The sequence below is a fragment of the Crocodylus siamensis genome, chromosome 12, assembly GCF_052110815.1.
Source record: "Crocodylus siamensis isolate JL-2025a chromosome 12, ASM5211081v1, whole genome shotgun sequence".
Lineage (NCBI taxonomy): Eukaryota > Metazoa > Chordata > Crocodylia > Crocodylidae > Crocodylus > Crocodylus siamensis.
The window spans coordinates 11,458,881-11,470,107 of NC_143406.1; the positions used below are offsets into that span (position 1 = coordinate 11,458,881).

At 48.8% G+C, this 11,227-nt stretch overlaps 1 protein-coding gene across 1 annotated transcript; it reads right to left on the reverse strand.

Annotated features, from left to right (window-relative positions):
* Positions 1 to 9,176: 9,176 nt before the first annotated feature.
* On the reverse strand, positions 9,177 to 10,671 carry LOC149854628 (C-type natriuretic peptide 1-like). The gene is made up of 2 exons (XM_090024679.1): positions 10,579 to 10,671; positions 9,177 to 9,482 (listed from the first exon to the last, which is right to left on the reverse strand). The coding sequence occupies exons 1-2, from the start codon at positions 10,669 to 10,671 to the stop codon at positions 9,177 to 9,179; spliced, it is 399 nt and encodes a 132-aa protein (XP_089880805.1).
* Positions 10,672 to 11,227: the final 556 nt, after the last annotated feature.

Below are 11,227 nucleotides of genomic sequence, written 5' to 3' on the forward strand. Positions count from 1 at the left end.
CAGAGACAATCACCTGCCCTGGGGAGCTCGCCCACGTGGTCACACTGCTTCCCCTGTGGGTTATGTTTTTCGTGGTAGGGAAGGATGAGCCAGTGGAGGCCGGGGGGTAAGGGGTGATGCCAGCAAACTAAGAGGCTAACAGGAAAATAAGAATAGATGTAGCTCTGTGGCAGGACAGTGAGATCTGCTGGTCTGACTCGGACCCAGGGTCACATCCTGGGAGGAGCTGGGCATCTCTCCTGATGGGGTCTGCAGGAACTAGGCATATTTGGTAAAATGCCAGTGATGCTTTTTAGCCTGGGCAGGTCATTTCACTGCATCTCACAGAACATCTGCCATTCCCCTGGTCTCTTCACCTTTTACAGCCACAGCCTGCAGATTCATACACCACTGCTCTGGACGGACTGAAATGACACTGCTAGAGAGAGCGTTCTCATGCATCTTACGAGCAGGCTAGCATCAAAGGTCTGCTGTGAATTTTTGAATGCTAACAGTAATGAGTGAGTTATTTACAGCACAAATGCACCTGGCTTGAGTCTTCAGGGGTGTAGTTAAGGGACCTTTCAAGTGCCGTCGCTTGTTTTGTTACATTTTGAGAAATTTAAAATTTTTTCAACTGCTGGCACAAATGCCCAAGTGATAAGCCTACCTGGTAACCCAGCATCCTATATGGAACCAGAGTTGTTGAGCATTTCAGATGCATCCTCATTTGTCTCCTGCAGGATTCTGCTCAGAAGTGGGCTTTTTGCAGTGCTAAACCACAGGCATCTGGGCTTTTTACACCTGTATAAATCTAGAGCACCTTTCCTGGCCCTGGGTTTACACCAAGATCAGCGGCAAGTTCTGGTTGTTCAGGAAGCGAGACTCCAGGGGAACGCTTGGTGGTCAGCTTCTGAAACCACAGACCAAGACTTTCACGGGATTCGATCATACTGGTTGCAGATGTGGTTTGTGGCAAGTCTGAGATTGCTGGTGAAGAGGGAAGTGGGAGTGTAGGAAAGCTGGAGGGAACAAGGGGAACTAGCAGGAAGAGGCCTCTACAGTCTGGTACGCTCTACAGCCCCGTGGCAGCTCTTGAGATCTCAGTGTCTGCAAACGGCCCCCTGCAGAATGGCCACAGAGGGAAGACCTCAGAGCATGTCACTGCCATGTATCTGAAGCAAGTCTGGTACACCATGTCAACTCCCCTTGGATGGCATACACTGAAATCAGAGTCTGGCCTCTTTCCCTTCTGTCTCTGGAGAACTGCATTTTTGGAGTAGACTGGTCCTGGGAATACGTAACAGGGCATGACATTAAGTAAGAGCAACTAAAGAGCAGGGACAACTCGAAGCTCCAATGGGTCATCTTCGGCAACACTAATGCAACTCTATTAATTGAAGAAAATAGGAGGACAATGAGGCCTTCATGTTTGAAATGACCTAATTTTAGTGAAAGAACTGGCAAGAATAACTGTAGAGCTGAGCTGAAAGTTTGCAGTGAGCAAGCTTGTGATTAGGGTTTGGTTTGGGGGCGTTTTTTTGTTTGTTTTGTTTTTAATTTATGAATGTTTGCTAGCAATTTCCTTAACCGAATGTGATGTTTGAGCTCAGGCTCTGCAGTTCAACCCTTTCAAAACCCCTGCAGTTCAATTGTTTCAAATTCAGAGTGTCACTTAGCTGTATCCAGTCAGAGATAGCATGTGTTTTTTTGTTTCAGTTCCTTATTCAATGAACTTGAACGCTAATCTGACAGAAATGCAGGGATGTTTTAAAATGCACCTGCCACAGGTTCTTGTGCACTCATTTTTGCAGTTCAGTTACTGGTAAATAGCTGTTAGCCCACCAGAGCCAGCTGTGTACCCAGCTCCTACCTAAACACATGAAAAGGGGGGTCTTTGCTTGAAGTGCTTACAAACAAGCACACACACGGCAAACTGCTCTGCCTCTTTCAGTGTGTGGGGATTGATGACAAGCAAATCACTGATCCTGACAGTGCTAAGATATGCAGAATTACACTTTCAGCTCTCCCCACCCCCCATTACCACCTATTTGGCACCAGTGGCTTAATTGTTCTGCTTCAACACAGCCACCCTCCTCAGATCACATTAGGCCTGTCTTGTCACCCAGTTCTACCTGGGAAAGAAGCCTGTGTCTTGAACCATCTGCAAATCTTTTGGAGACACAGGCACATTAAATACTAAGACATTTGTCAGACTCTGTCTGTGCATCCCTATTTCCAGGGTTTGAGTATAGCCTGGCTGAAGTGGAGAAGGAAGCTGTATAGCAGCAGTTCCCGATCTGTGATGCATGTATCACCAGTGGCATGCAGACAACCTGTCAGTGGTATGCATTAACAGATTGATTATAATTACTTCTATATCTATGAATCTATGACAAAAATTTGCTGGTGGTACTTAATGTTGAACTGAAAAATTTGCTGGTGGTACTTAAGGTCGCATCATTTTAAATTGGTGGTGCGCAATCTGTCAGAGTTTGGGAACCGCCGCTGTATAGAGCAGTTCCCGAGCTGCTGACACAAATCCAGATCCAATTAGCTTAAAATTTTGATTTGCGCAGTGTGTAGCCTTACTAGCTATGTTTCCTGTCCTGGCTATCAGCAAGTGCACAGACCCTGCTTCTCATTTCCCAAGAAGAGACTTTCTTTGTGCCTTTAGTGGCAGGTTTGTTATTTTAAGCTTGTGTTTATTTTTGTGCAGGGCCTCAAAGTCTTTGCATGATAGGGAGAGGGTTGTTGCGTTGTTTCTTCCATGTATGGCCCCATCCTGAGACTGGCAGAATGCATAGGGATGGGGTTCATACATACTGATCTGGTGGCAGGGCCAGGGCCTAGCACAGGATAATCCATACAAGCCCTTTACACCTCCACCTACATTTGGGATATAAACCAATCTACCAGCCTCTGCTCAACCTCTCTCTGGCGTGATCCTTCCTTGGACAGCAATGAGCTGATTAAAGCTCAGGGGAAAACTCCCTGAGTGTCAGAACTAGAGGACATCGGGCCGAGCTGCCCAGGGAACCTGTGGTATCTCTTTTGTTGGAGGTTTTCAGGAAGCAGCCGTATCAGCATCTGTCTGAGATGGTTTAGGAGCAACAAGTCCTGCACCTGTTCAGGGCTGGACTCTGACCCTTCCAGTTCTGTGCTTCAGGTGCACAGAGGAAATGCTCTGTGTTAAAGCCCTTGTGCCGATGAAACCCAGCATGGAGCATAATAGAGTTCATGGCTTACTTCAGAGCTATGATGCTTACAAATCGGACGTGTCCAAGCAAATGATTCAAATGCTCTTCACCAGCATGGGACAGTCTTGTTCACTCTCGCTGGGGCAGCCAAGGCATTAATGAAGGGGAAAGAAAAGCTGGCTTCTTAGATAGAATAAGCAATGAGCAGGGGGAAAACTACTCAAGATAGTTAGCCAGAGGCTTTTGTTGAAACTGGATTTTAGGAACCCAGCCCTTATACCTTTGTGCCAGGCTGGTACAATCCTCAGACCGACCTGACCACAACACCTGCCAGTCAATAATAGGCAAATTTATTGATACAGAGTGATAACAAAAACGCAACAATACAAACAGTCAAGCAATTCTGTATCTGCCAATCCTAGGGCTGTCATCGGAGTCCAGGTACATCTGGGCAGGATGCAGGCTCCACTCTGAGGCTCTTTTTCTTAGGTGTCAGAAGTCTGGAGGTGAGATGCCAAGGCCCACAACACCCCCCTTGCCCCCCAGTGGGGTACATGAGGCAGGCTTTTTGTATGCCCTCTGTCCATGGCGGGCTCAGGGACCCTTCCCGGGGGATGGGGATAGGAACCCCTCTCAAGGAAGAAGAGGAGGATGACAAGGAGGGACAGGACAAAGGGAGGGACCCTCTGTTAATTCCAAGTTTCTGCTTTTGTATTCTCCTTCCCCCGTGGTGACTCCCGATGATGACTTTCCATCTGTGGCTATCTCTGGTTGGTTGTCTCTCTGTGGTCACACGCCCACGTAGCTTTCCGGGCTTTCTCCTAATTTGGTCTGTTCCCCCAAAACCGAGACTTAGGCCCCCCTGCTCTCTGAGGCCTTATTGCTGGTGTCACTTATCTTGTGTTATGGGACAGTGTAGTACATAGGGCTATGTGAGGCTTCGGATCCGGAGAAACTTTGGACACTTTGGGGTCTTGAGCAGCACGTCCAGGTCAGCGCACTGGCCTCGTTCGGCTTCCTGAAGCGCTTCAGAGATCCGGCCGTAGGGTATAGTGGGGAAACAATGAAATATCTATAGCTGTTGTTTTTTTGTCTGATTTGGATGACATTTTCAGAGGTGGTAGACTCTGCGGAGAGGATGAATACTGCCAAGCTTCAAGATGATCAGTACAGGGGTTTGGGGGAAACTGCACCCCAAATTCTTGAAAGCAAAACTCCTGTCACGTCTACGTGTTACAACATGGGGGGGTCAAAACTGCAGGGCTGGTCGCCCTTACTGAGGCCACAAAGCCTGCCAAGTTTTAAGGAGATGGGTGCAGGAGTTTGGAGGGAACTGCCCTGCAAGCTGCGGCCAAGCAAAACTGGTGCCATGGGTGCTGTGGGACTGACTGTGTCCATCTTGGGGCGGGAGGGGAGACATCACTGCAGGCCTGGCTGCTGAGCTGCTGTGTTCCCAGTTCCCAGTTAACCATGATTCACTCGGACCAGCTCAATACACAGGACCTAGCTGCTACATCACAACTTAATGAGCATCAATTAGCACCTACAAAACCAGGCTAAGGAGAAGAAAGAATCAGTACAATCAACTGCCCCAGGACAGACACAGTCTTGGCATGAGTTTTACCTGTCAGCAGCTAGGGATGTAGGGCCCCAGGACCCCCCTGCACCCATCTCCTCCACAGCTGGCAGGCATCACAGCAGGGGCCACCACCCTGCAGCTGTCACCCCGCTGCACCTTAGCACACACAGGGTCACCCATGGCACCAGTTTTGTTTGTGCTACGGCATGCCCCGCTTCATTCTCAGGCTTTGTCCATCCATTGGCCGTGTTGTGCTTGTGTCTGCTTTCAGGGCCATGAGAAGCTGTGTGCGTCTCCCAAGCTATTTAGAAATCCATTTAACCCCAGCTGCCCATCTTGGCCCCTTACAATGCATACCTTTATACATAGAAGCCAATTCCCAAACAACAGGCCTTTAAATACCATTTCTAAGTCAACAGCTCTCAGGAGCAGTGTCTGGGTTTTCCATTATGGGACTATTGCTGCAGTGACTACATTGGATCATCGAATATGTTTTTTGCTTTTAGAGAATTTTTGGTGGTGTTTTCAGCTTTTATATCTTCACATCTAAAGTGAATGTTAAGATTGAAAGAACAAGGGCCGAAAGGGAGAAAGAAACCAGAATAAAACCGATGGAGGTCCTTAAATGCTAAAAGGACTTATAAAGGATTAAATGAAACCACAGGTAAATGAGGGAAGGAGCTACTGATACCTTGAGGAAGTCAGAGGGGCCCTGCAGGCGCCATTATTCCTAAGGGATCCTGTGCTTTGTGATACCCACCTGATGCCATGCTGATGATAAATTAGCAGCAATGTCTGATGATAAATCAGGACTCTGATGATAAATTAGCAGCAATGTCTAGGCCCTAGGGTGAGACTCTGGTTTTGTTCTTCCCTGGGGTCCTTCTACTGGGCAAATCTCCACTCTGACAAAGGACGGTGCAAATCCAATAAAGTCAGAGTTCCTATGAAGCTACTGTTGATGTGAAACCCTTAATCAGGTCCAGAAGCCACGGGCATGTCTCCGGCTGAAGCCAGATACCTGCTTACGGGGCTGATTATCAAAGTGCTCTCAGCTTCCTCTAATTTTAGATTCACAGAGTCGGAAGGGACCTCAGTGGGTCATCTAGTCTGACCCTCTGCCTGCGGCAGGCAAGAAAAGAGTCACCAACCCTGGGATCGTGTGATCCCAGCCAGGTGCCTGTCCAGTCTCCTCTTGAAGACCCCCAAGGATGGGGCGAGCTCCACCTCCCTTGGGAGCCCATTCCAGATCCTGGCAACCCTGACCGTGAAGAACTTCCTCCTAATGTCCAGCCTAAACCTACTCTCCAGTAGCTTATGGCCATTGTTCCTTGTTGTCCCAGTGGGTGCCCTGGTGAACAGCTCGTCGCCTACTTCATGTTGCTCTCCCCTTATGAATTTGTATGCTGCCACAAGGTCCCCTCTCAGCCTTCTCTTGGAGAGGCTGAAGAGGTTAAGATCCCTTAGCCTTTCCTCGTAGGGCCTTCCCTGCAGGCCTCTAATCAGATGAGTGGCTCTTCTCCAGGTTGTCCGCATCCCGCTTGAACTACGACATCCGGAACTGGACACAGTGCTCCAGCTGCGGTCTGACCAGTGCCTCAGAGAGGGAGAATCACCTCCCTGGACCTGTTGGTGAAGCACCTACGGATGCACGACCAGGTGTGACTGGCTCTGCCAACTGCTTCACACTGACGACTCGTGTTCATCCTGGAGTCAACAGTGACTCCAAGACCTTTTTCTGCCTCAGTGGAGCTGAGAAGGTCGCCCCCAGCCTGTCGGTATGTTGGCAGGTCTTCCTCCCTAAATGCAGCACCTTGCACTTGTTCTTATTGAATTGCATCCTGTTGCTCTCTGCCCACTTCCCCAGGCTATCTAGATCGGCCTGGATCTGGTTCCTCTGCACCTCATAATTTTGTGTCGTCTGCAAATTTGGACAGGGTGCTTCCCACCCCTTCATCCAAAGCACTGATGAAAATGTTGAACAGCACCGGCCCCAGAACTGAGCCCTAAGGGACTCCACTGCCCACATCTTTCCAGGTGGACACCGACCCATCCACTACCACCCTCTGAGTGCGGCCCTTGAGCCAATTTGCTGCCCATTCTATCGTGTAATCATCCAAGGCAAATCCCCTCAGTTTATTTATAAGGATGGTATGGGATACCAGGTCAAAGGCCTTCTTGAAATCCAGATATATGATATCCACCTCAACTCCTGCATCTAAACAATGGGTGGCCTTGTCGTAAAAGGAAACTAGGTTAGTCAGGTAGGACCTGCCTGCTAAAAACCCGTGTTGGTTACCCCTCCGCATCACATTATCCAGCGGGCTCCCACAGATGTGCTCCTTGATAATTTTTTCCAGGATTTTTCCCAGGGATAGATGTAAGGCTGACTGGTCTGTACTTCTCCGGGTCCTCCTTCCTCCCCTTCTTAAAGATTGGGACGATGTTAGCTCTCTTTCACTTGGTGCTCCTTGCTGTTCATTTACTGGCAAAGTTGGCTGGAACCAGTGCATATGCTTCTCTTGTGAGTCCTTTCTGGGAATGCTGCCAGGAACAAGCATTGGTGCAAGGTGTTTGTTTCAAGGAGTTTACTCAATGTGAGAGTCATGCAGTATCCATGGGAACCTGATTTTAAGGGTGTTCCTGGCAACAGTGGACAGGAATACCTTTGCACAGCTTATGCCTTCAGCAAAACCAACTGGGGTTCTGGTCTGTGCATCTGTAGAGCTGGGCTGGCAATGAACAGCCATGCCCATAATGTGATCCTTGTTCAGAGCATTTACATGGACAGCCCCACCAGTTTTAATCGGACCAGGCACACAGGTGGAGTGGTCACCACCAGCAGCACTGTGTCGTCAGACCTTAGGGAGTGCATTGTGTTTGTCAAGTAACAGTGAACAAATCTGGTGCCACTGGAAAGCTGGGCTAGATTCAGGGCAGATTTTCCTGAGAAGAGTGAAATAACCCAGATTATTTGTAATTCCTGAGCTAGTTCGTCTTAGAGGATGCCAGTGGGAATCCTTTAAAGGAGGACTTCCCCCCTCCCCCCAAGCATAACTGTGCCTTAGCCAGGCAATATTTCCCCCAAGGCATTTTAATTGCATCTCCACATTTATCTTGGCTAAAGTGACATCTTGGATTAGGCAAGCACAAGGGCCTCCTATCAGTGTAAAATGGTAGTAGACAATATTGCATACTCTTCTAGTGACTGGTCTGCATAGAGTATAACAGCCTGCTGTTGCTGTCAGATAAAGTCGCTCCCCCTTTCCGCTCAAAGCATAGAGAGCTTCATGGCTTGGATCCAAACCCTAGTGATGCCCAATTGTGAAGTTGATGCATCAGCCTTGCCTCTGACCTGTGTTGCCAACTTGTTACCATGAGAGATTTTTCTTAAAGATTTTTTTTAAAACCTTCAAACATGCCAGGTTTTAGCCAAACAACCTCTAGCTTGTCCATTGTAGCCACTGAGCAACCATCTGAAACAGGTGAACTCGAATGGATCGTGTTTATTTTATCGATTTGACAAATCGGGGAATCACTTTTGTCCCCAGGAATGATAAACTAGAAGGAAGAAAACAGAATAAAGGCTCAAAATGAACTCACCAGAGTGTGAAACCCCATTTATTTGTGATGTCTGTGATACAATGGGGACCGTTCTTTGCACATAAATGAGACCAACATACTTGCATTATTAAATTCCAGAGAAAAGGGTTTTTTATATAAATTAAGGGTTTTTTTGATGCAAACAAACAAGGTAGCATTGGTCTGTTTCTAAGCAGTCAAGTGTATGAGGGCTGGGGTGAGGTGGGAGTCAGTTAGTACATCCGTAGGTGAATTGGTGGCTATCAGGGGTGAACACCTCACTGAAAGGCAATGTGTCTTGGAAGTCCTGTCAAGAAAGCAGAAGGAATTATCATGGGAAAGGACTCAAGAGGGTAACTGGCTTCTCCCTATTCTACAGCCAGGGTCAGCTATCCTGCTCAAGGCGGCTTCTCTGCTTTCGTACCAGTGTCGCTAGGGATTTGGCAAAAGCTTTTCTGGTCTGACGTCTTCAGTGGGATGAAGCGCACACAGCTGATGTGGAGGAGGGAAGCGAAGTGCTGGTAGGGTCTCTGTTTTGTCTTGATGTGCTAGTTGCTCTTGTAAGTTCTTCCGTTCTCTTACTATATGCGACCCTAAGCCTTCGCTGGGATAGACGACATGTAAGTCACATAAAGGAAGCATTGGGGGTGTTCTGTGAATGAGCCAAGTATCCACCAGACATCGTGCCAAGGTAGCTTTAGTCTATTGTGAGTGGGAGAAGGAGGGATAGATGTTACGTTAGGGACCTTTACAAAGCAATTTCCCTCTCTATCCCCGTACCCCACCCCTCCAACATATACACAGTCTAACTCTTGCTGTCTTACCATAGCAAGTACTTAGCACCCCAGTCCACTCAAGGATCCAATTCTGTCTAGTTTGACCCCAAAGCAGCCCCTGGAGAGACCTTTCTTGCTTCTGCCTTTGTGTGTCCTGGATGAACCCAGGAGGTCGCTGAAGAGTCTCTGGACAGCGGCATCACTGAGGAGGGCCCCCTCCGACTGGTCCCTGGATTTCCGGGCCCACTGGAGCTCAGGGGCCTGTTGGTCAAAGGTGCCTGTGGGAATCACGTCCTCTTGCTCATGGTCCCTCTCCTCTGAAGTCAAGGGATGCTCCACATCCTCATCTAGCAATCTGGACAGGCTCTGAAAGATGCAAAAGACGTCGGGGAGGGGATCAGGAGGGAGGTGGGGTTCAGGGACTCCTGTTTATTTTCATATAGACCTTGGTCTGTGCTCACTTTAAATACACCTATTTTAATGGAAAAATGTTTATAAATGACCCTGGAAAGCAATGCCCATGATTTCAGTTCTTTCTAGTCCTCCTAATACCTTACCTTGGTGTTGTCTGTAGGGCCATGAGCTATTGCAATGAGCTACCATTAGTCCTAATTTGACAAGGAAACCAAAGCCTGGAAACTTGACAAAGGAAATGAGGGCTGAGTCTCTGGTGGATGTGGGAGCCTGGTGTCCGGGATGGCTTGGGGGCACAGGGTGGAAGTGGCCAGGGCAAGCGTGCTTTGGGAGGATGGGAAAATAGGCAGAGGAGATGATCAGAGAAGCAGAGAAAGGGTTGAGAGCTGAGGCTGGTGCTGGGTCAAGTGTTTCTTTGGGGGCTGGAGGGCTGCAGGACAGGTAGGAGTAGTGGGATGCTGGCAGATTAATTCAAGCACCGAATCATGGCTGGTCCAAGTACCCTGCTTTATTGTGTCATATTCCTGCACACGCACAATGTGTCTGGCTTTCCCGGCTCTCGGGCAAGGAGCTGAATCCTCCTGAAAAGGTGAGAGTCCCCTCCTTGTGTAACCCATGCAAGCAGACCCTAGCCCTTCTGCTGTCAGGTGAACCTGCAGAGTCAAGGGCTGAGACTGCTGATGCCTGGGTAAGGCTGTCGGGGGAGTCCTGTGCTCTGGGAAAGAAACTGCAGCTGCTGCTTCCCCGGAGTTTTATGGCTTCACCCAATTCCAGACTGACCCTAAATCTCCTCCAACACCTTTGAGGGGAAAAAACACTTGCTATTACATCAATACAGAGCAAATTTGGGCAATGAACAGCTTTCATCCCACTCAACAGCCCATGTGTCCCAGCCTTGTGCTCCTAAGCATTACTACCAGCGGAGCATCTTCTGGTCCCTGAGATGGGTAAGAAGAGCCCTAGCTTATCTTAAGCTTTAGAGCAAGTACCCCCAACTTCTAAGAAAGGAGAAGCCCCTGGTTGTCAGTTGGAGCAGCCAGTCTCTTACCTGCAAGCTGGAAATGGGCTTGGCCCTTGCCTGGTCCTGGCTGAGGAGCAGAAGCAGCAGACATCCACAGCAGAGAATGAGTTTGAGTTTCATCCTTGTACCCCGGTGTCTCTGATTCCTCCTCCTCTTGGTTCTCTCCAGTGGCAACGTTGCTTCGTACCAGCCTTTTTATCTTTTTCCCCCCCACACCCCCCCCACACCCCTCCCAAGCCCACCTTGGAGCTCCTGCCAGAGCAAGGATTGGTTTAAGAGGTGCTGACCTGTTCTCATTAGCCCAAAGGGAGGAGGGAACTAACCCTTCTCCCTTGGCTGGGGCTGCACTCTGGCAGCACAGCATCGCTCTGTGGCTGTGGATCTGAGGTCCCTGCTGCCTGCTTTCCTGATGCTACCTGTGTGTCAATTGATTTAGCTAGATGGTGCCTGAGTTCATTGCTAAACCTTGGGCTGGCTTTTTTGGTCCCTTTGCAGAAACAAAACCCTGAGAACCAGGGGATGAGATGGGTAGTGCAGTGTACTTGCAGGCCCCCTCCACATACAGCTGCTTGGCTCTTGTACAGCAGCAAATGCAGAGAGGTTTGGGGTGTTCTACAATGATTATTAATTAAAATGATATTAGTATAAATAAATATGAATTCTTCTCAGGGAGGAG

What these genes read in the sequence shown, in the direction of transcription:
- LOC149854628 (XM_090024679.1), bottom strand. Translation starts at nt 10,671, where the DNA reads ATGAAACTCAAACTCATTCTCTGCTGTGGATGTCTGCTGCTTCTGCTC. An exon ending in AGCCCATTTCCAGCTTGCAG is followed by an intron (nt 9,483 to 10,578) that starts GTAAGAGACTGG and finishes TGCATCTTTCAG; the next exon opens with AGCCTGTCCAGATTGCTAGA.